The sequence below is a fragment of the Trichosurus vulpecula genome, chromosome 3, assembly GCF_011100635.1.
Source record: "Trichosurus vulpecula isolate mTriVul1 chromosome 3, mTriVul1.pri, whole genome shotgun sequence".
In the NCBI taxonomy this organism is placed as follows: Eukaryota; Metazoa; Chordata; class Mammalia; order Diprotodontia; family Phalangeridae; genus Trichosurus; species Trichosurus vulpecula.
In genome coordinates, this window is record NC_050575.1 from 95,696,212 (window position 1) to 95,721,982 (window position 25,771).

Genomic DNA, 25,771 nt, shown 5'->3' on the forward strand with positions numbered 1-25,771 from the left:
CTCTTTCTCCTTCTCCCAGTACAATCCTCTCTCACCTCTTATGATTTCTCCTTCCTATTTAACTCTTCATGTTTCTCTTGATTCTTGTATTTGAAAGTCAACTTTTCTATTCAGCTCTGGTCTTTTCATCAAGAATGCTTGAAAGTCCTCTATTTCACTGAATATTCATTTTTTTCTCTGAAGGATTATACTCAGTTTTGCTGGGTAGGAGATTCTTGGTTTTAATCCTAGCTCCTTTGACCCCCAGAATATCATATTCCAATCCCTCCAATCCCTTAATGTAGAAGCTGCTAACTCCTGTGTTATCCTGATTGTGTTTCCACTCGAATTGTTTCTTTCTGGATGCTTGCAATATTTTCTCCTTAACCTGGGAACTCTGTAATTTTGCTACAATATTCCTGGGAATTTTCCTTTTGGGATCTCTTTCAGGAGGTGATAGCTGGATTCTTTCAATTTCTATTTTCCCCTCTGGTTCTAGAATGTCAGGGCAGATTTCCTTGATAATTTCTTGAAAGATGATGTCTAGGTTCTTTTTTTGATCATGGCTTTCAGGTAGTCCAATAATTTTAAAATTCTTTCTCCTGGATCTATTTTTCAAGTCAGTTGTTTTTTCAATGAGATATTTCACATTGTCTTCTATTTTATCATTCTTTTGATTTTGTTTTATAATGTCTTGATTTCTCATAAAGTCATTAGCTTCCATTTGCTCCATTTTAATTTTTAAGGAATTATTTTCTTCAGTGAGCTTCTGAACCTCCTTTTCCATTTGTCCAATTCTGCTTTTGAAGGCATTCTTCTATTCATTGGCTTTTTGGACCTCTTTTGCCATTTGGGTTAGTCTATTTTTTTAAGGTTTCTTCACTACTTTTTGGGGTTTCCTTTAGCAAGCTGTTGATTTGTTTTTCATGATTTTCTTGCATCATTCTCATTTCTCATCCCAATTTTTCCTCTACTTCTCTTACTTGATTTGCAAAATCCTTTTTGAGCTCTTCCGTGGCCTGAGACCAATGCATATTTTTCTTGGAGGCTTTGGATGTAGGAACTTTGACTTTGCTGTCTTCTTCTGGTTGTATGTTTTGATCTTCCTTATCACCAAACTAAGATTCTATAGTCTGATTTTTTCCCCACTGTTTGCTCATTTTCCCAGCTAATTACTTGACTTTTGAACTCTTTATTAAGGTAGCACTTTGCTTCCAGTGTGGAGGCTGTACTGTCCCAAGCTTCAGGGGTTTTGTGCAGCTGTTTTCAAAGATACTTCTAGGGACCTGTAAATTTTCAGTTCTTCCAAGGTGGTATGATCAAAGGAGAGGTGTTTACTCCTCTGCTGGCCTGTGCTCTGGTTTGTGAGTGACTACAAGCACTCTTTTCTATCTTCAAACTGTGAGCAGGATTCCCTCTCCACTGGTGCCACAAGCTCCACCAGGCCAGCACTCCTCGACCCAGGACCATCACCCAGGACTGCAACCCAGATCCAAGCAGTGCAAAGCAAGAGAATCCTGCACCAGCACCAGCAAGGAGATCCCTGCAATCCCCCTCAAATCAGATGCTCAATCCCCCCACTGTCTGTGGACAAGAGCTCTGGAAGCAGCTGCTGGCCGCTGCCGCCGCCCTGGGGCTGGGGTGGAACCATGCTCCTCTCTCACCCAGGTCTGAAAGACTATTCTTAGTGACCTTCTAAATTGTCTTTGGCATTTATGGGTTGAAGAGTCTGGAAAATGCCACAGCTGCCAGTGATTCAGTCCCCTGAGGCCTACTCCAGCCTCATCTGTGCCAGCATGGCCCACACTGGACTGTGCTCTCCTCTTAGACTGGTGCAACAGACCTTTCCTATCAACCTGCCAGGTTGTCTTGGGCTGGAAATTTGTTTCACTCTGTCATTTTGTGGGTTCTATTGCTCCAGAATTTGTTTAGAGTCATTTTTTACAGGTATCTGGAGGGGTTTGGGGAGAGCTCAAGCAAGTCCTTGCTTTTACTCTGCCATCTTGGCTCCACCCCTCAAAGATTTATCCTAGAAGATAATATTTATGAAGCACTTTGTAAATCTTAAATATTATGAAAATGTCAGCTCTTATTATTACTATTAACCACCATCAAGTCCTCTGAAGGCCATCATCTATCCTACGTGAAGAGGTGGAACCTGTATTTCTTCTTAAACCTACTGATATGAGCACCTAGATCAAGGGTAGGGAACCTGTGGCCTTGAGGCCACATGTGGCCCTCTAGGTCCTCAAGTGTGGCCCTTTGACTGAATCCAAACTTCACAAAACAAATCCCCTTAATAAAAGGATTTGTTCTGTAAAACTTGGACTCAGTCAAAAGGCCTCACCCAAGAACCTAGAGGGCTACGTGTGGCCTGAAGGCCGCAGGTTCCTCACCCCTGGAACCTAAATCTTTCCCTAAGAGATTTCACCCCATAGGCTGCTTGGGACCTTTGATTTTCCTTGTTACAAACAACCCCTGTAAATCTGGAGCTCTTTCCTAATGCCTCTAACATACCACTTGGGGCAAAAGACTCCTGCTGGCACTCTCCATGAAACAGTCTTCTCCGATCTTTTGCTGCCCTTTCCCATAATCATTGGCAAAGATTTCTTTCAACTCCTTACAGCAACTGCCCTTCTTACACACTGCCCCTCTTTTTTTCTACATCAGTTTTCATATGCTTTCTCTTACACAGTGCCACTACTATTCACAGTGATTAAGCCTTTTTGCAACATCAGCTTCACCTCTGCTTCAAACACTGGAGGCTTTGTCAGTTTCTACTCTAATCCACTTTAGGAGAAAATAAGGGGCTTGCTGTCCCAGGGTTCTAGACAAAATCTGGGAAGCAGACTATTAGAGGAACCTTAGAATCTTTCTAAAGTGCCACTCCTTTTAAAACTTTTCCATGAATCCCCATTACTTGCTAAATAAATCATTGATCTTAGCAATTAAAGCCCTGTAAAGTTTAAAACCTAAAACCTAAATCCAACCATATCTCATTCAACCACACTTCATCTACCCTATGTTCCCATGATAATCTCCATCACCTATTCTTGTCCTGCCCTCTCCTAATTCTGAGCTACGTGGTACAGTGGTCAAGAGTACTGAAGTTGCAGTCAAGGCCCGCCTCCAGTACTAACTGTGTGATTGTGGGTAAGTCACTTAACATCTCTCAGACTTAATTTCCTCATCTGTAAAGTAAGAGTTTATAATGAGAATCAAATGAGATAATATGTACAGTGCTTTGCGAACCTTAAAGTGCCATATAAACATGAGGTATTGTTATTGTTGCAGTGATTATCCATGTTCTTCCTCATGCCTACAATTAACTCTTCTCCTCCCCCACCATGCCCCAATTCTAGGGTAAGGTCCCCCAACCTCACTGCAAGGCCTAAATCAAGTGCCAGCCTCCCCCAGCAAACTTTATCTGAAATTCTAGCTTTTCCTTCAAGTCCCATTTCAGAAGAAAGTGATTTCTAGCCCTTCACATCTCTCACAGAACCTTAACTGGCCACCGGCTCTGCTCTTACCTAATGTACCTTGGCTCACAGTTATCTGGATACAGGCCTTTCTTTCCCTCCTACCCCAATAAAGCTGAGTTCAGCCTGAAAAAAGGGTCTACACTATAAACTTCTTTATCCGCAGCATCAAGCAGAGTATTTGCATACATAGACATTTAATGGTTACTGGAATATTAGAGACAGGTAGTTTGAAACCACTGAAATTCATCCAGTTAAGTTTTTAGCTCTCCATTTTGAATTTCTAGAGAGTATCCTTGACTGAAGCATGGCACTGTACTAAGTCTCTGAGAGAACAGAATGTAAGCTTCCAAGAAACCACCCATTTCTCTATTGTACTGCAACTGCATGGCATATAATACTCTTTTTTTATATCAATGAGACAAGTGAGGTTTGAAAATTTTAAGTGTAGAAATGGCAGGGATCGTAGGGAATGTGGGGATTAGGGAAATATTTTGAGATTTAATTTTTATTCTATATGAGAAGGGTTTGGTTGGTTTGATCAAAAAAGAAAATTAAGGCAGTATTCCTAGAAATTGCCCTCTTTGATTTCCCTCTCATTTGTACCCTTACCACATTGTGAAGACTTACTCCTATTTGTATTAGTTATTTGGAAATATGACTTAGGACCCCACTAAACTATTCATAATAAGACAAGTAATGGTTATTTTATGAATATTGAGTTCTCCCTCACCAGAGTATCTGAGCAGAAGGTAGATGACCACTTGTTGGGGATGTTGTAAAGGGGACTCTTGGACCAGGTTATTAAACAGACTGCCCCAGAGGCCCAAAATTTTGAGATATAGCACTTATTAAGTGCTTACCATGTGCTAAATTCTGGGGATACAGGTAAAAACCATGCTAGACATGGTAGACAAGGCAGAATATAGTAGAATGTTCTTCCTTTTGAATTTCTGGAAAGCATATCCCTTCATGAGATCTCTGAGAAAAAATTGTGCAAACTCCCTCAAACCCAACAATTTCAAGAAGCTTATATTGCTTACATTCTAAAGGGGAAATGCAACACATATAAGGAAACCAGAAAGAGAAGGCGGATGGGGGAGGAAGAAGGTGGGCAGTAGAGATGACAACCAAAGTAAAAAGGGTACAAACAGAGATGTCTAGAGAGTTCTGTGGAGTCCTGAAACTAGAGAATACTAAACTCATTTATCTGGCTTTCAAGACTCTCAATAACTTGATCCTACTTATCAAAACTTTCTCACTGCTTCCGGCATAAATCCTTCACTCAAGTAAAGCTGGTTGCTCCTTATACTACCTACATTTTAGAGATTCCTCTTTCTATTCAGCTATGTACATGGAAATGCTTTTTGGGGTATTTGTTTTAGATATTTGTGTTTAGATTAAAAATTAAAACTAAAAAATTCAAATTTTTCTTAAGTATTTTATATCTGCAAAGTATTGTTCTAGATACTAATTAAGATACAAAGATAAAAAGTTTCTTAGAAAAAGATCTGGGAGCGGGGCAGAGTCAAGATGGTGGAATAAGAATCAGCATTTTTGACCAGCTCATCCAACAAACCTCCTCCATAACAACTCAGAAAATACACCAGACCAAATTCTGATCATGACAGCTAAGGAAAAGTCATAGTGAGTCATTCTGTCCAGGCCAGCTTAGGAAGATAGAGAGGTTTGCAAATACTGAGGTGGAAGCTGGCCAGGAATACAGTACTACAGAAGCAGTGATGGAGAGCATTCAAGTGTCATGGGATGGTGGGGAGGCTAAGATTGAACACCAGAGCTGGAAGCACTGAGGCAGATAGATTTCAAGGGGACCCTTGAATCAGCACCAGTAACAGGAAGGGGTGCCAGCTGACAGCAATGTTGTCCATTAGCCACTTCCAGGTCATTAACCACTTCCAGAGCAGAAAGGAGTTGCTAGTGAAGGAGGCTTTAACTAAACAAGTACTAAAAACAGCTATGTGGCTTTGAGTCGAAGAACAGAGGGGAAACGATATAAATCTAATCACAAAAAAAAAAACAAGAAGTTAAAGAGATAAATAGAATTTTAGAAAAGTTAGATATGATAGGCCTCTGGAGAATACTGAACGAGAATAGAAAGAAGTATACCAATTTCTCAGCTGTGTATGGCATCTTCAAAAAACTCACTATGTTATGAGGGCATAAAAACCTCACAAAGAAAAGCAGAAATAACAAATAAATCTTTTTCTGAGCATAATGTAATAAAAATTACATTCAACAAAGGGCTTTTGAAGCACAGATCAAAAATTAACTGGAATCTAGATAACCTAATCCTAAGGAATTAAGTGGGGCCAAGAACAAATCATAGAAACAATAATTTCATTCAAGGTAATGATAACAATGAGCCAACATATGAAAATTTGTGATGTAGCCAAATAGTAATTAGGGGAAATTTTATATCATTAAACACATACCAATAAAAGAGTGAAACAACATATCAACAAACCAGACATGCAACTAGGAACAACAACAAACTTAAGACCAACCCCTCCCAATTAAACACTAAAATTGAAAATTCTGAAAAATAAAGGAGAGATTAACAAAACTGAAAGCAAAAAACCACTAATAAAATTAGGAGTTTTTTTTTTAAACAAACTGTTGGCTAATATGATTTAAAAAAAGAATTCACAACAAAATGAAATAAAAGCAATTGTTAGGAGTTATTTTACCCAACTAAATGCCAATAAAACTGAAAATCTTAATGAAATGGATGAATATTAACAAAAAATTAATTGCTTAGATTAACAGAGCAGGAAATAGAATATGTAAAAAATTTTGTCTTATAAAAAGAAACTGAGCAAGCCATAAATGAGTTCCTTAAGAAAAATACTTTAAAACCAAATAGATTTACAAGCAAATTCTACCAAATATTTTTTTTTAAAAAATTGCTTCCAATACTACATAAACTGAAAAATAGGGTCCTACCAAATTCCTTTTATGACACAAATATGGTGTTGATACCCAAACCAGAAAGAGACAAACCAGAGAAAGAAAACTAAAGACTAATTTTCCTAATAAATATTGTTGAAAAACTTTTAAGTAAATTACTAGCAAGGAAATTACAACACCATAACAAAATTGGTTATTGTCCTTTGTATTCAAAGAGGACCAAAATGACACCACTATGTTGGGGTCAATGTACAGTGTGTGTCTGACTATGGCTGATCAGACCAAGTTCAGAAGGCTCCACCACCCGTCAGACACAAATAGTCCACAAAACCTTTGGAAAGGCGATAGTTCTAAATATGCACATTTCATGTTTCTTGTGAACTACTGCAATACTGCTTTGCTCAGAGAGCACAGCACCTTCTTCAATGTAGGTACACCATGCTGAGCGTTAAGTATCTTCACAAAAGTTTTTGTATTTTGTGTTTTAACTACAGGCTAGAATTCCTGCTGCCCTGGTAAGCAGGCCAGGATTAAGTTAGGTGAAGCAGACAATTTTAGGGTACTTTTCTTAGCCCCTTCCTCATGCCAAGAGGTAACCAGTGAGATCCTTAAAAAAGACTGATCAGACACCCAGGGGGCTGCTGAATCCCACTGCTTCTTCAGTCCAGTGAGAAGATGACCCTATACACTGGGCCACCTGTGTGCAGGGTTGTGACTAGAGTTCCCAGTAAAACTATACCCGCTGTTTTATCACCTGCCACAGGACTTCAAGGTAGGTAAAAGAGTAAGTTATCAACGTTAGAAAATACAAAACAAACTCACATAAATCATCAGCAGGCAACCCAGCAGGAAGATACAGAAAGAGAAATTCCATTTAAAATAAACGCAGACAACATAAAATGCTTGGAAATCTACATGCTGAGACAGGGACATGAACTATATAAATAGAATTATAAAATATTTTTCACACAAATAAAGACAGATTTAAACAACCGGAGAAATATGAATTGCTCATGGGTAGGTTGAGCCAATATAATAAAAATAACACTAACCGAGTTAATTTACTAATTCAGTGCCATACCAATCACCAAAGAATCATTTTATAGTTCTACATAAGATAATAAAAAAATTCATTTGGAGGAATAAAAGGTCAAGAACAACAAGGGAATCAATAAAAAAAAAAAGTAAAGGAGGGTAGCTTAGCAGTACCAAATCTCAAATTATACTACAAAGCAATAATCATCAAAACAACCTAGTACTATATAAGAAATAGTTTTTTTTTTATTTTTTTTTTTTACCAATGAAATAGATTAGGTATACAATATATGGAAGTAAATGCCCACAGTAACCTACTGTTTGATAAACCCAAAGACCCATGCTACTGAGGTAAAAATTCACTACTCAACAAAAACTGCTGAAAAAACTGGAAAGCAGACTGGCAGAAACCAAGCATAGATCAACATCTCATACCATATACCAAGATAAGGTCAAAATGGGCACATGTATTAGACATAAAGAGTGATATAAGCAAACTAGGACAGCAAGGAAAAAATTACCTGTCAGATCTATAGGTAAGAGTTCATGACCAAACAAGTGACAGAGGGATTACAGAAGTTAAAATAGAGAATTCTGATTACATGAAATTTTAAGAGTTTTTGCACAAATAAAATTGATACAACCAAAATTAGAAGGAAAGCAAGAAACTGGGGAAATTTTTTTCCAGAGAGTTTCTCTGATAAAGGTCTCATTTTTCAAATATACAGGGAAAGTGAGGCAAATATATAAAAATAAGAGCAATTTCCCATTTGATTGTCAAAGGAAATGAACAAGCAGTTTTCAGAAGAAATTGAAGCTATCACTACTCACATAAAAAATGTCCTAAATCACTAATAATTTGAGAAATACAAATTAAAACAAATTCTGAGGTACCACCTCACATGCACCATTTTGGCTAATATGACAGAAATGGCATGCTGGAGGGGATATGGAAAAATAGGTACAATAATGTGCTGTTGAACTAGTCTAGCCACTGTGGAGAACTATCTGTAACTATGTCCAAAGGTCTATAAAACTGTGCATGCCCTTTGATCCAGCAATACTGCTAGTGAGTGAGTACCCCAAAGAGATCCAAGAAAAAGGAAAAGGACCCACATGTACAAAAATATTTGTAGTAGCTCTTTTTATGGTAGCAAAGAATTAGAAACTGAAGGGATGTCCCTCAACTGGGGAATGGCTGAACAAGTTATTGTATATCAATGTAACTGAACACTACTGTACTGTAATAAATGATGAAGAGGACAGTTCAAGAAAAATCTGAGAAGACTTAAATGAACTAATACAAAATGAAGTGAGCAAAACTTGGAGAAAAAATCTAAACAATAACAGCAACATTATACATATAGTAACCTCTAAAAGACTTAGTAACTCTGCTCAATAAAATGACCCACCACAGTTCCAAAGGACTCATGATGAAATATGCTATTCCAATTCTAGATAGAAAGCTGATGTACTCAAAGTACTCAAAGTGTAGACCAAAGGATTTTTCTTCTTTCTTTCTTTCTTTTTCTTGCTTTTTCATGGGGCTGGGGGAGGCAGCTCATACAGAATTTTTTTTTTTGCATAATTACACATATTTGTAATAGGTTTTATTTTTCTTGTCCTCTCAATGGATAGGTGATGGGGAGGGAGAGAATGTGGAATTGGGGGGAAAAAAGAACAAAAAAGTCTCTAAAAAAAAAAAAGCAAAAGATCTCAAGAGTTTTGGGAAACTGAAAGCTGTGTCAATACAAGGACAAAAGTCAATACTGCAAACAAAATGAAAAAAATAAAAATCAAAACCTAATTCTGTAAAATTATAATGACAAAACTTGGCCTGAGAGAAATGAGAAGGAACTATAACGGGTGTGCTAGAGCCAACTCAAACCAGCTCTTGAGAACAGATTTTTAAATTTACCGTGTGAGCATTTTACCTCAGAATCTGACAAATGCAATAAATTGGGGCTTCATGCATTGTTTTGTTGATTTTAAAAATATGTCAATGCATGCATACGCTTCCCCAGAGTCAAATGCTTCATATATTGCCAAACTATTTTCATATGTTGGTTAATTTTGATGAACTGAGCTTCCCCCCTTTTTTCATTGTTTGCTATAAGGGACTACTCTCTATGAGGAGAAAGAGAATAAATTTAGAAATGTAGATAATGTAAAAACAACAGATAGCACTAAAAATTTACTTAAAATTTAAAATAAAAGCAATACTATCCTACACTAAAAAGAAGTGTTGTGTCCAAAACAAGGGAAGTAGCGTCCACTAAATTCTGCCTTGGCCAGGCCACATCTGGAATATTCAGTGAGAAGTACCAGTTTACAAAAGACACAGGCAATAGTAACAGCAATAACAATGCCAATATCACCACGACTACCACCCCCACCAACCAATAAAAACACGTACACAGGGTCTACTATGTGTCAGTTACTGTCCGAGGCACTTTACAAATATAATCTCATGTGATCCTCGCAATAATCTTGGGAGGTGGGCACTAAAACTACCCCCCAGATGAGCTAGAATATGCTTAATAGAAGGTGACCTGGATGGCAAGAAGATTGGAGAATGTTCTACTTGAGGATGATGTGAAAGAACTAGGTTTGTTGAAGCTTAAAGGAGATGAGATTTAAAGGGGCCACGATAGCTACCAAAAAGTATCTGAAAGTATAGGGATTAGACTCGGTTGGCTTGGCTCAAGAGGGAATCGGTAGTTACAATGTGTAGAGACTACGGTGAGGTAGACTTAGGTTTAATGCAAGGAAAAGGATGCTAAAACTAGAGGTATTCAAAAGTGGAAGGGGATGTCCTCCAGTGAAATTATTTCCTCTCAGTGAAGGTCATTATGAAGCATCTAGACAACAACTCATTAAAGATAAAAATAGTCCTCCCTTGTGCCCCCAGAGAGCAACCACTTATAGCAAGGAACAATCTAAAAAAAAAAAAAAAGAGTTCAACAAAACCCACCAACCACATTTAGTTTTATATGCAGTGCTCCATATCTAGAGTCTATCTCCTTTGCAAAGAAGTGGGAGGAGATGCATTCTCATGTCTCTTCTTTGGACCAAGCCTGGTTGTTTTAATGTAAGAGCACTCAGTTTTCAGCTGCTCTGCTGTCACTGTTCTTTCCATCGACACTGTTGTAGTGATATATTTTTTGTTTTCCTGATTCTACTTACTTAATTTTCAACATATCTTTCCATGCTTTTCTCTATTCATCATATTCATTTTTTTCTTACAGTATACTAACATTCCTTTACAGGAAGTTCAATACAGTAGAGAATGAGTTAAGAGAATCTGAGTTCAAATCCCAGCTGTGATAGTTATTATCTCTATGGCTCTGGGCAAGTCATTTTATGTCTTCTGGCCTCGGTTTCCTCATCCATAAAATCAGAGGCTGAGACTAATCATTGAGATCCCTTCCAGCTGTAATCCATGATCCTATGTACCACAATTTGGTTAGCCATTCCCTAAATGGTGGGGACCTGCTTTGTTACCAGTTCTCTGTATGTATAAAAAAAAGTGCTGCCCTTAAATATTTTGGTATCTATAAGACCTTACTTTTTATCACTGATTTTCTGGGCATATATGTCTAGTAGTGGCAAACTACTGTTTTGGACATTTTAGTCATTTACTTAGCACAATTCTAATTGTTTTCCAGAACGGTAAGAGCAGTTCTCAGTTCCCCCAGCAAGGCATTAGTGTGCCCATCGTTGCATACTCCTATTGGTTATTCTCTTTGTCATCTCTGGCAATTTGCTGAGTGTGACATATAGCATCATATTAAGTTGCATTTCTCTTATCACTACTGGCTTGAAGCAATGCTTCCAATGGTTGCTAAATAGTTTACAATTATTTTGAGAATAATCTGCAGATATCCTTTGACAACCTATCCTTTTAAGAATGGTCCTGATCTTATAAAACTTATGCTAATTTCCTATATATCTTGGATTTCAGATCCTTATCACAAATACTTGATGCAAAGATCTTTTTTTCCCAATTGACTGCTTCCCTTCTAATCCCAGCTGCATTTAATTGTGTGTTCCAGGGGTTTTCATATCATGTAACAGAAATAACCTATTGTACCTTTTGTGATTGCTTCTGTCCCTTATTTAATTAAGAAATCTTCCTCTTAAGGTGAAAAGTGCCCACATGTACAAAAACATTTATAGCAGCTCTTTTTGTGGTGGCAAAAAATTGGAAATGGAGGGGATGTCCATTAATTGAGAAATGGTTAAACAAGTTGTGGTACTTGAATGTAGTGGAATACTACTTTGCTATAAGAAATAATGAGCAGGCAGACTGCAGAAAAACCTGGAAAGACTTATATGAACTGATGCTAAGTGAAATGAGCAGAACGTTGTACACGATTAGAGTCATATTGTGCGATGACTGACTTTGATAGACTTAGCTCTTCTCAGCAATGCATTATCTAAGATGACTCCAAAAGACTCATGATGGAAAATGCTAAACACATCCAGAGAAAGAACTCTGAGTCTGAATGTGGATGGAAGCATACTAATTGCTCTCTTTTTCTTATGTTGTTTTATTTCGTCTTTATTGTGGCTCCCCCGTTTCCAATTCTTCCTTACATCATGACTAATGTGAAAATATGTTTAATGTTTTAAAAAAAGCATGAAAGAAAAAAATGTTTCCCCTGCTATGCATGCCTCATCTGGTTCTCTTATTTAAGAAAAAATGATATGACCTTTAAATATTCAGGTCACCTATCTAATTTGAACTTATTGTGGTATATTAGTGTAAGGTGATGGTCTAAACCAAGTTTCTGTCAAAGTGCTTTCTAGCTTTCTAAGCAAGAAGCTCTTCCTCAAGTTATTTATGTTCTCAGGCTTAGCAAATGGTGATTTATTGAATTCAATTAAGCTAGTGTGTTTAATGAGTAGAAGAAATAAACAAATTCTAATGAAAACTGTAAAGGCTGTATTAAAGAAATGGGCAACTCTGTGGTGTCCTAGGTTCGAAAAAGATTCTTTACATACTAACGAAAACCTGAAAACTCGAAAATAAATGTCATAACCCTCAAAAGTGACAAAAAAGAATACAAAAATGGGAATAGTGTGGAGAGGTTGTGGAAAAATTGGGACACTGTTATACAAATGAACTGACCCAACATTCTGGAAAGCTATTTGAAATTATGTGAGAAAGTGACTGAAATGCCCATATCCTTTGATCCACAGATCCCACTACTAGGCATATACTATGAGGTTGGTGATAAAAATTAAAATAGCCTATACACATAATAACCCTTTTTGTTGTACCAAAGAATTAGAAACAAAGTAGACATCCATCAACTGGGGAACAACTTGTTTGTACTACACCTAAACAAACAATGAATGCAATTTGTATTGTAAGAAATGAATATAAAGAATGCTGAGAAGCATGGGAAGACTTACATGAATTGATACAAAATGAAGTAAACAGAACCAAGATGACAATATGCATGATGACAACAATGTACGAAGGGAAAGAATAACAAAACAACTGAAACTGAATGCTGTGAGACTGTAATATCTAAGCCTCTCTCCAGAGAAGAAGTAAGAGAATGAATCATCTTTGCAGAGGTGGAGGACTATGGTTATGGAACACTGCATATAATGTTATACTTGATTAAAGAATATTGGTAGGTTTTGCTGAACTTTTCCCCCCTTTTATTGTTTGTTATAAAGGATGGCTCTCTCAAAAGATGATGTGAAAGAGAGAAATGTATTAGGAAATGAAGGGGTTATAAACAACAAAAGTTACCAGCAAAAATGTTCATTAAAAAAATAAGAAACATAAGTTGAAATCATTAAAAAAAAAAACCACCAATGCACCCAAACTTCCTAGTGTTAATAGGGTATAGTGGGCTTCTTCTTCAGATGAAAGCCTCAGAGACTTAGTTCAAAGCTACTGAAGATACAGAATTAAAGACCTGAAGATTCCTATTATAAGAGGAAACACTTAAGTCTATAATGGTTTAAATGGTCCTTTAGACCTAGAGTGTAAATCCAATTAAAAAGCAGAGATTAGGTTACTGACCCTGGGCCCAGAGGAATAAGGAGAACCTGAAGCACTTTCCCTGAATGGATTATGAAGACACTCTGAACACATCACTTAGATTCTATTCTGTATTATGCTATCAATACACTGGATTCCTGCTGCTAAGGTCAGAAAGTTCAGAGGAAGCAAGATTTACATTTGGTTGAAGAAGATTCTGAAACAAGGATGCAAGCTCAAAGTCAATTTCAAGGTCAAGTTTATGCAACTGCTGGGTTTTTCTTTATCCTGAGTGGGAGAGAACGAGATTAAGAACAAATTTCATGCTGGTGAAAGGTGCCTGACAGCCATGGAGAATAAAGCTTGATGCTGTGCCACAAGATAGCAGCTCAGTGTAGAAGGGTAGCAGTTTTTCAATATTAGCCCTTGCTTAATCAGCCTTAATCCTGATCTGAAAAAACTAACCCATGCAACTCCTGAAATTTATTGATTTCTTGGACCTGTATGCTCAGGATCACCAAACAAGCTGATTAACAACCTTGCCTTTGTGAGCATGCTTCACAAAGTATATACCCTAATCTTCCTGTGGTTGTCCCCCCAAAAGTGCTTTTTTGTTCACTGCAACGCAACAAGCATTTATAGATCACCTACTATGTGTACGGCATTAGACTAAGACATGGAGATACCAAAATGAAACTGATAGTCTCTGATATAAAAAAAATTTGTAATCTAATATTTTGAATAAGATAAAATAATACACAAGGCAGAAAGTAATAAGGTCTAAGAGGAGATCCAAACAAATTGATCTAGGAAAATATGAAGATACTGGGGGGGGCGGCTGGGGGAGAGAAGGGGAGGCATGGTGGATCAGGGAAGGCTTCATGGAGAGGGAGGTACCTGAACTGTGTTTTGAAGGAAGAGTTGAGGCAGCAATGAAAAGGAACTGTGTTCCAGGTAGGGGAGGATTAACCTGCATGAATGCAAGGTGATGGTATACGATATAATGAAGTCATCTAACAGCTACCAGTCCAGACCAGTTAGAACATGATATATGTGAAGGGAGTGGGTAACGCAAAATACATTTGTAAAGAGAGGTCAGCATCAGATTGGGGAGGGCTTTAAATGAAGGTTGTATTTTAACATATAAAAATTAAGACAAAATACCATTCATTTTGGTTGTTCTACACCTAAGTCCAAACTGAAGTGTCTTATCCAAAGGAGTTCCTGTCTGTCCTGATTAAGTTCCTCAGATTTCATTATGAGTAAAAGACTCATGTTAAGGCACTTCCTTATTTAATGAATAAGCAGTATTGCTTCAGCAGAAGCTGAGAACCCTGCCTTTCCTTCCTGGCAATTTAACCCACCCTTTTCAAGTGCTTTATAATGACACAATTTGAGATGTTAGCCCCTGTAAATTAGTGGTCAAGTACACTGAGAAATGCAGCAAACACTCTCAAGAGTCTATGGTATGGACAGAACGCAGCATGTCTAGCTGCACTTATGTCCTTTTGGGGAGTACAAAAGGGAAGCAACAAAGCAAGTAGTGTCTCAAGGGTCAATAATCAAAGTTCACAACATTCAATACTTAGCAAACAATTAAACACCTATTACGTACAGAATATTGGACTGGTGCTGGAAGAGGTGAGGTGCAAAGTTTAGATCACAGGATGTGCTGGAAGAAACTTTTTTAGATCATCTAGTGTAAATGCTCTCATTTTGACCAAGTTGCCTAAGGTCACAATGACAATAAGAAGTAAAGCTAGGATTAGAATCTCAGTACCTTCCCCTCTCTCATGTCCTCTCCCCGCCCCCAATTAACTTATACTAATTTTGAATACATTTTGTATCTACTTATATGTATATATCTTTTTCCCCTGAAAGAATGTAAGTTCCTTAAGGGCAGGAATTGCTTAATTTTTGTCTTGGTATTTCCAGGGGCTAGCACAGTACCTAGCACATAGTAGGCACTTAAAATAAACGTTTGTTGGTTGATACCAATCCAGTTCTCTTTACACTGCACCATACTATCTCATGATACGACATGGATACTTGAGTGTGGCAGAGGAACAAGAAACAGTGGACCATAACATATAAGTACATTTGAGAGGTACAAGCAAAATGGTATATGAGATTCAACAAGCAAAGTAGGGAAGGGTATAGAAACAAAAGTATTCAAAGCACTAATGCAGAGGAATATAAGGAGTGTTTGGAGGAAGAAAGCAGTTTGGCTAGGGCACTCATTTGAAAGTATAAAATGAAGTAAGACTTAAAAAGTAGGATGGTGCCAAACTGAAGGTTTTGAATGACTAGCAAAAGATGCTTTTCTCTACTCCAATCTAGCCACTACATAGCTGTCAATGTGATTTTCCTTAAGCAAATCTGACCACATCAAAGGGTCAATAAAATCCAATGCACCCTATTACCTCTAGGATTGAATACAAATTAAAAATATATATGCGAAATGTATGTATGCATATGACCACATACATATGTAGATTGAGATATAGATATGTGAATGAAAAGCATTTATTGTTTATTATGTTCTCAACACTATTCTAAGTGTTAGAAATTCGAGAGTCCCTGCTCTCAAGGAGCTCACATTCTAATGAGGGAAACAGTACATATCAAGGTTTTAGATTCAGGGCAGATGGCAAGGTCCAGTGGTCTCTAAGGTTCAGTGGCAGAGTGCACAGAAAGCACTGGGAGCTTTAGGAAGTGCTGGGAAGAACAGGAGTCAACAAACTACAACTGCAGCCTTCTTTTGCACTGCCAGGGAGTTAATATGGTTTTTAACATTTTTAAAATAGCTTTATTATATTTAAAAATAGGAAAATCAAACTTAGCTAGTGCTAAGAAAGTAGAGGGCTAGATTTTGTCATTGGGCCAAACCTTGGGGTAGACAGATGTAAATGTAGGTAAAGGTATGTGTATACACACACACACACACACACACACACACACACACACACACACCCCTTTTTTGGGTGGGGAGGGCAGATACACCAGGAGCTAAAGGGCTCAGGAAAGAAGTGAGGAGACAGTACATTACAGGTGAGGGGGACATTCAGTGCTGAGGTACCAAGATGGGAAATACTGTGTGTGAGGAATAATAAGAAAGCCAGTTAATCTAGACAACCATGGTGTGAATGAAAGGAAATAATGTGTACTAAGGATATAGAGGCAAGTTGGGGGGTTGGGTTATGAAGGTATAGGGAGCCACTGGGTTTTTGAAGGCAGGAAAAATTTCACTTTTGTGTTCCCAGAGCCCCACACAGTGCTTGGCACATAGTAGATGCATCTTGTTGTTGGCAGAAAACAGGTAGCCACTGGAAATTTTTGAGCCTACAAGTGACATAGCCATCTGTACACAGAAGAAGGACTATTTGGGTAGAAAGACAAAAACAAGATGTGTGGGGCTGGAAAGAAGGAGGGAGGGGCTCCTCTGCTAGTTCAGATGGGCAGATACAAGAGGGCTTATCCCAGTCTGGACAAATTGGTCTAGTGGGAACAGAGAGAGGGGAAGGATACAAAAGGTGTGACTTCGTTGGCTCCTCGGATTAGAATACAAGGAGGAAACGAGTAGTAATGAGCATGAATTTTATTCACCTGCTAGCCTGCTTTAGTTTTAACCTTATTAAGTACAACCAAAAGGGTAATTTTTAAAGTCTGAGTCTCTGGAATTCTGTCCCTCAGGTCCTAAAGAAGCTTTGAAAGGATACTAAAGAGACACAACCATCCCACTGTATTTGCCATTGGCCTGTCTTTGGCAAAAGCTAAGCTGGGGCTTCCCATGTGCCAAAGTGCAAAAGAACGTGGGACGTACGGGTGAAATTACCAGATAGAACAACATTTTCTGCCTATACTTCCTACTGATTTTCATATGTATGGCACTAGATTACTAAACAATCATACAGATATTCTGAAGCAAAGAGATTTTAGAATAGATCCAAGAGATTTTGTGAGGCAGTTTTGAAGATCTTGTCTGTCTAAAAAAACTTCTTTAAGAAATAAAAGCACAAGAAGGATGGGAGAACGCACATCCTAGAACTTGAACTTTGGAGCAAATAACTAAAAAGGGCCCTTGCACAAAGCTAGTCAACAAAAGCAACTAGAAAGAAAGATGCTACAGTAAAAGCTTAAGTACTGGCATCTGCACATCTGGTGACATACAGACCAAGGCTAAAACAAATCCAGTCAGAAGTCATTTTTAACCACTCTTTTCACATAAAATGCTGTACTTACTGATGTTTCTCAGAGAAGTTTATAACAGTAGCTAAGCACAAGAAGAGAAGGGTGACAAAGAGATTCTCTCGTAGAAGCTCGGAGAAATCAGGGTTTGGCTAACCTGGAGAGTGTCTGCTTTCCTCCCCCACTAAACCATTGCAATACATGGCATGCAGCTCAATTTCTGTGGGCGGAAAACCCTGGTCACACATTGGGCAGGACACCTGGATATGGGCCGAGAAGATGGAGGCAGACATTTCCTTCTCAATATTTTCATTGACAGCAGCCTGAAGGACACAAAGAACATAATTATCACAAAAAGGAATCACAATACCTTCAATTTATAAAGCAAGGAATTCTAAGTGTTGCTCACTTAGAGAATTCAATACATATTTGAGTGTCATTACACACTACACACTGTGCTAGGTCCTTGGGGCACAAAAATGAAAAATAACATGATCCTTTACCTAAAGGAATTTTCAACCTTTTGGGATGGGGGGGACCAGAAGGGCGGTGGGAGGGAATGACATTTGTATGAAAATTAAGCTGCCTTTGTTTTTCACTCTGACACATTTTTCACTGCGCAGAACAGCATGATATAAAGAGTGGGCTTGGAATAAGATGACCTGGGTTCAATTTCTGCTTCATGGCTTTGTGCAAGTCATTTCACCTCTTTAAGCCTCACTTTCTCCTTCTATAAAGTGGGGATAATAATACTCACACGACCTACTTTATGGGTTTGCAAAGAAAGCATTTTCTACACCTTACAGCACTAGAGAATGTGAGCTCTTGCTGTCATCATCATCATGCAGCTGTTATTCCCCTTGTAATGCTTACATCTCACCTGTACAGGTCAGAGCTGGGAGCTCTGCAGTTATTAACTCAGCAGCATGAGTGAACACTGCAGCACAACTACCTAACGCTTGTTTCCAAGGACAGCATGTCCTAGCCAATCAATACTGAAGCTGCCCTGGATAGCCACTGTTTCCATTTAGAGCCAGGATCACCTGCGCTGCTACAATACCTCACAGGGGAAAAAAAATTAAATCTTTCTCTGGTCTAGAAACAAACTGAGCTCAAAGCTACGATGGAATGAAAATTCAGACAAGCCAAATCGTGCTGTAAAATTTTGTGCTGTAAAACCAGGCCACCTCCAAACAGGCTGCATTGTTTATGAACTGAAATTCAGTGGTGGAAGCAAAAAGGACATTCAAAAAGATTAGCCAACTTGGAGTCAAAAGACCTGGGTTCAAACCCTAGGTCAACTGAATACTTCTTGTGTCACCCTGCACAAGATACTTATCTCCCCCCTACCCTCTTTCTCCCCATTCCAGCTGCCTTGTCTATAAACTGAGAAGGTTAACCTTGGTAAATTAAGGTAGTTTCTAGCTACAAGTCCAATATTCTTAAATAAAACTGTTTTCTACAACCCCTAAGAAATATTCCAATTTTTAAAGAACAGAACAGAATAATTTAACTGAGTAGGGAAGACCTCAAATCTCTTCCCAACCACACTGACTCACTGAGTGTCCTTTTCCTCATTGTGTTTAGAGATGCCAGTCAGAAATGTGCCATATATGTGAAGCCTTATTTCAGTAACAAAATCAATTATGCCATAACAATATGCAAGTAATTATGAATGCCTCAGAATTGGTGGCCATCTCCAACAGTTACTTAGCATTCAAAGTTCACTAAACACACTTGTGTTGTGTGCCATGCATCTCACTAGAACACACACCCCAGCACTATTCTCTTTGCATTCATAACCAGCTCTGTAAAATGCAGAGAATGTGCCCTCAACTATTAATGTATTCAAGAGAAAGAAGTCTGTCTATTATTGCCTTACTGTGAATACTAGAACACTTCCAACTATGTTCACAGGCAATCCAGAAGATTTCTGAATATTTTTATATTAAAAAAAAAGATTTCTTTCTAGCACCATTAAAAAGGTCTGTTTAAATATTAACTGCAACCAGAGGAACCTCAAGAGGTAAAAATACAACAAAAGCAGCTTTTATTAAGACCACGTAGCAGAAGACTCAGCCTTGGCAAGAGATACCTCTACTTCATATCACAGAACTACTTCTCAAAAGAGATAATCAGTCACTGTGATAAGGCTTCTTAAAGGGGTGACCCTTAACATTCTGGCCCTCAAAATTTCACTGCAGTGGGAATTTCAAAAACAAGAAATAATTTTAAAAATCCTTTTGTAAGTTTTTGAGTCCCCCTTGCAAAGGGATTATCATCTAGGCTGGTCACTATACAAACTTTCTTTTTCCCCATCTACCAACTTAACTAGTAGCCTAACTGAGTAACTTCCACTGAAATCACTGAAGAGGGAATTGATCTAGCACCTGAAAAACAAGTTTCAAAGTTCATGAAATGAACATGACTCCTGCGGGAAAACAAATTGAAAGGGATCTCGATTCGGGTGCCAGTTTTTTAGCTACCTCAAAGATGCTGTCAAAGTAGTTTTCTGATATTTGCAATCTGGTGTCACTGAACAGTCACAGTGCATTACAGAGTGGTATGGCTAGAATACATATCAAGTGAGACATTTCAGATCAAATGGTCCATGCTCAGATATGAGAGACCACACACTTGTGATCTTCAATATCCTTACCTGGACACATGAAAAGTTCAAAGAGTTTCCACAGCTCTAGTAAATAACTTAAAATTAATTAAGCAATTGGTTCACAATAATTAAAAAGCTAAGCCTGTCTCATTAGAACCTTCCAAGATAATCAGGGAAGTAAACACAAACCACAGTCACAGACATATGCACTGTAAATTCTAAACAGGGTTCATGCTCTTTGACCCATATAAAGTAGTATCCTTTGCAACTGGTTGCATAGGAAATCACCTTTGATTAACTCCAGGCTTACAAGGACTTCTATGTGACAGAATGACTTAACATTATTCTTCCCATCCCAGAATGCAGAGTTCAGGTCCCTCACAGGGACATAGGTCCAGAGGCCATGTTTACAATGCCCAGCAGGATCTGTAAATGGGCACTATGTTATAAGAAATGCCATCTTCATATCTAACACCCCTCAAAATCAGGAGTCTTTCAACTGTCAGTAGTGATAGATCATGTTCCAACACACCAGGTTGTGTGAATGATTAATGAAAGAGGTGGTCATGTGGCTACCTGACGCAGACACTAGAGAGGAGATCTAACTCATTGCTGCAAAAATAGCTTTAAGAAATCTGGAACATTAAGGAAAGGCATAACGGAAAGGAGAATTCTGTTCTTTGACTCTTCAAAGGTAGCAGAGAACAAAACAATTAGGCATACAAATGCAACCAAATCTCTGTACCCACATGAAAACGAATGTTTTCCTCTTGTCACAGCCTCACATGTGTGAAGCACACTGACAGGACTTACTGATGGTCACATTTCTTTGTCAGAGTCACAAGAACATACAAAGAGAGTCTTGAATAGAAGGAGGAACTTGTATTAGATTCCGTTATTGCAGTAGCTGCATTGTTCTTACTGAAGAAGTGTCATAAGACAGGAAACGTAATCATGAAAAAAAAGGCTAATTTTTACCATGTCTTCATCTTTACATTGAGCTCAGGCTGTCCAGCCAGATACCAAGATTCAAAATAAAATCCCATGGTAACTTTAGAGGCACTTCATTTCCCTTCCTTGCAAAATGGGAGATCATGGATGTAGAATAGGACAGAAAATGTTAGGCTTTTTTATTGCATTGGTTAGTGTTACTTAACTTTTTTTTTCCTCTTTTGTATTTTTTGATATGAGGAATACCTATGTGGGAGAGATACATTGAAAAAGGTATCGATGTTAAAAAAATAAAAGATAGCAATAAAATGAATTTTTAAAAAAGATGCTTACTTCATTCTGAAATTGTTCATCCTAGTAAATACATTACTAGCAATAATGTACAAGTGAGAGGAGTTGCCTAAAAGGCAATTTCTCCACCCAGCTACCAAATATAGAATCTTAGAGCTGAAAGAGACCTTAGAATTCATCTAATTCAATCTCCTCATTTTATAGAGAATGAAAATGATCTCCAGGAAGTGAATGACATTTGCCCAAAGTCACACAGCTAGTCAACAACAGAGTGAAGTTCTAATTCACAGTCCAAAAGTTAGCTCTTTTCACTATACTACACTGCTTCTTGGTGGTATGCCAAGAATGGACCAAAAGCTACAACGTCCTACCATCTCTTCTCTGAGAAGTCAACAGTAATGGTGCTTCAGAGATGGGTGACTTAGAGAAAGGAAACACTAAAGAAAATTTTAGAGGAGTAGCTTTAGAAGTCCTACATGCTCCCTACCTGACCCCGCTGCTCTTACCTTAACAGGGCTTTCTTTAGGAGATAGGCACTCCTCTTCTCTCTCTAGTTCAGGAACTTCGGATGGACTTAGTTGTGTCTCTGCAATACAAGAACAAATTCTTCCACATTATTTCTATTCTCCAAACAAACTTTATTAGATAATAATTCAGTTTTCATTTTGCTGTGCTATCACAATGTATAAAAATCATTCATACATTCTCTAGGAGTTATTAATAGTACCACAGATATTTGACTGTATCTATCTATACACATACATTTATTCAGTTAATAGAAGCTACGCATATTACTTAACTGAAGTTGAAGGTATAGCAGGGAGCTACTAAAAGAACAAGGTGGAAATTCATTAAAAAAAATTTAAAAGAGATAGAGACATTAATTCAAAACAAAGGCAAGCTAAACACAGCTACTGTGCCTTCCCTGTGTGGTTCTTACTTGTCCATCTACCTTGTAAGAGCTAGTTGGTGCAGTAGCTAGAATGCTAGGCCTAGAATCAGGAAGATCTGAATTCAAATCCAGCCTCAGACACTTACTAGCTAGTTGTGTGACCTTGAGAAGTCACTTAACCTCTACTTGCCTCAGTTTCCCTCCTATAAAATGAGGATAATAATAGCACTTACCTCAAAGAGTTGATGTGAAAAGCATTGAGATAACATTTGTAAAGCACTTAGCATGATGGCTGGTACATAGGCACTATATAAATGCTTATTTAAATACACACATACACACATATAAACATTTACATATATGTATATATGTGTACACACACATGGACATACATACACACAAATGTATAAGTTACATTCTACCAGCTCTAGGCAAAGGAGTAAAAAGTATGGCAGAAAGCTCTGTGTCAACACACAAAGTAAATAATCTCTCTGTTATATGGAATTTTATCAAGTACAATGATAGTTGATATATATAATATGATGATGTGGCAAGATCCTAAAGTATCCCTAGGACTTATACTATCAAACTAAGATTAAATTGTGGTCAGTACAGTTTTAATATTTAGTGTCTTTTACTCTATGTTAATATTATGAAATTAGTAATTGTACAGAAACATTATTAGCCAGAATATCTGAGCACTCTTCCCCACCAAGCTGCAGAAAATAGAGGTTGCTGTATATATACTACAGCATTTTCTCTGTCAGGTTTTCTTAGAAGTGTTATGAGAAAAGACAGTCTCCTCAAAGGCAAGGGCTGATTACTGCTTGGACTACTGGAAATCATAAAAAGTCTTCACTTCTGATTTTAAGAAACTGACTGAAAAATTTGATAATAATGATGGTTCAAGTGGGCGTAGCTCCCCATAAATACATGATGCTAGAAAAATACACAATGGTATAGCTCTTATGCTATAATACTGCTGTTTTAACTGAATAACACCCCAAAGTAACTACGCTGTTAATGAAGTGCTAGAAGATTAGAAGTGCCAAAGATCCTAGACAACAAGATTGCGGAAAACATGGACTAACCTTCTCTCCATCTATTTCACCTAAAAGGATCAAAACATACATCATCAATTCATCTATATCTCATACACATTAAACAAAAGTTTGGTTTCTCTGGTAGGGTCCTTATCCTCTTTAGGCAAAAGGAGTATTAACGGTATAGAAACCCTTTGCAATCTCACTTAGAAGTAGTTTATGTCAGCTAACGGTTGGACTTAATTACCAGGCTAATGACAGTGAGTCATGATCATAAAAGCCATCCAACCTCAGTCATTGGAGTGTTTGCCTTTTCCTCTCATTAACTGTGGTTTTTGAGATCATTGTTATTTCCAGGTTCCTCTCTGTTGGAGCTTGCCATGATGTCAGATGCTATCATTCTAGATAATGGAGTTAGTGACTTGGGTTGGAGTAAGACAGTGGCACTCAGCAGAGAGAGTTAAAGTATTCTTTCTCATAAAGATAACACTCGCAGGGAGTACAATCCTTAATAGACAGGACTTTGAGAACCTCGTTTTATTCAAACTGGGGGGAAAACATCCTGAAAAACCTACTTCTAACCCTAGCTTCTTAATTTTAAAAATTAAGATCTTTATAATATCCCAGGCTATGGTGTCAATGTTTGAGTCCCCAAGGACAAACACTAGATAAAACAAAAGTCTCCTTGATAGACCTAGTAGGACCTTATAAAAGCCAGAAATGATGACATCTAGGTACAGAAAGGGGGGGGGGAAACAAAAAAGAAAAGTAGTCATCCAAACTCCACTTGAAAATCTCCATTGTGAAAGTACCTGTTAGATGGTGGACTAGATAAAGCAATGTACTTGGGGAGTTAGGAAAAGAACCTGCATTTGAATCCTCTCTCACATACTTGCTGTTGTGTGACCCTTGAAAACTTAACTTCTCTCACCCTCAATTTCTTCATCTGTAAAATGGGGATATAACATGTACCTCGCTAAACTGTTGTGAGAATCAAATGAGGTGACAGAACTTCTTAAACTTTAAAGCACTACACACATGTGCAGGCGTGCACACACACACTCATGCATGCACGTGAACACACACACACACAGTTTTCCAAAAGAATCTCTATGTAGTTAAGCTATAAAAGCTTAAAGCTATACCAATACCTTTGGAACACCCTGTATTATCATCACCACAATAAACATATAATAATATATACATAATAATTAGAACTACTCTAAAGTAGAAAAGACTACCTTTGGGAGGTAATGACTTCTCTATCACTGGGAATTCTTCTTATTATATATTAATTATATAATTATTATAATTATTCTTTTTCTCAATGATAAGAAACTCATCATATCCCAAGAAAGCCCCTTCTACTTTAGGGTAATCCTGATTATTATGTAGTTTTCCCTTACAAGTTTATTTCAATAATTTAGAAAAAGATACAAGGAAGCAACCAGCAAACTTAACTGTCTTATCTGAAATGAACAAAAAGTCAAAAGGCAGTGAGAGTTGTAGCATGAATTCAGTCTCCTGAATTCTTATGTAACAATACTACACTGAACCACAACATAAAAAGAAAAAACAAAAACACTGTAAATAATTTTTCTTTAACAACATAGCATACCAGCTTTGCAGGACACACAAAACCAACACACAAGATCCAATGTGTCTTGAAGCTGCAGTTATATAAGCGAGTGCTATTCCTGGTGCTAGGCTGGCATCTCTGAGGAGGTTGGTATGCAAACAAGCAAATAAGAGTTATGTTAATTAAAACACAAAAAATTTCCTAGGAGAAGATGGGCAGGAGAAGAACTGGAGAGTTAAGAGATAGTCTACCAAATGGATTGTGGATTTAAAACAAATCAAAAGAACTTTTAAAAAGTGCACTGAAGCGGGTTTTGAAAACTAAGCAGAGGAACATGCAAAAATTTGCAGAGTTAATAGGATTTATTCCAAGAATTCAAGGCTGGTTCAATATTAGGAAAACTATTAACGTAACTGATCACATCAACAACAAAACTAGCAGAAATCACATGATTATTTCAATAGATGCAGAAAAAATTTTTGATAAAATACCACACCCATTCCTATTAAAAACACTAGAAAGCATAGGAATAAATGGAGTCTTCCTGAAAATGATAAGTAGCATCTACCTAAAACCATCAGCAAGTATTATATGTAATGGGGATAAGCTAGATGCATTTCCAAAAAGATTGGGGTGAAACAAGGATGTCCATTATGACCCCTACTATTCAATTTGGTACTAGAAATGTTAGCTTTTGCAATGAGAAAAGAAAAAGAAATTGAAGGAATTAGAATAGGCAAAGAAGAAACTAAGTTATCACTCTTTGCAGATGATATGATGATATACTTAGA

General features: G+C 37.6%; 1 protein-coding gene across 1 annotated transcript in view; it reads right to left on the reverse strand.

The window, feature by feature from the left end:
* The window catches only part of UIMC1 (ubiquitin interaction motif containing 1), a 115,456-nt gene that overhangs the window by 20,709 nt on the left and 68,976 nt on the right, over window positions 1-25,771 (reverse strand). The window contains exons 9-10 of the mRNA XM_036751979.1: window positions 21,973-22,052; window positions 17,771-17,936 (exon numbers count right to left, since the gene is read on the reverse strand). Coding sequence (XP_036607874.1) covers window positions 17,771-17,936; window positions 21,973-22,052 — 246 coding nt within the window. The remainder of the gene's footprint in view (window positions 1-17,770; window positions 17,937-21,972; window positions 22,053-25,771) is intronic.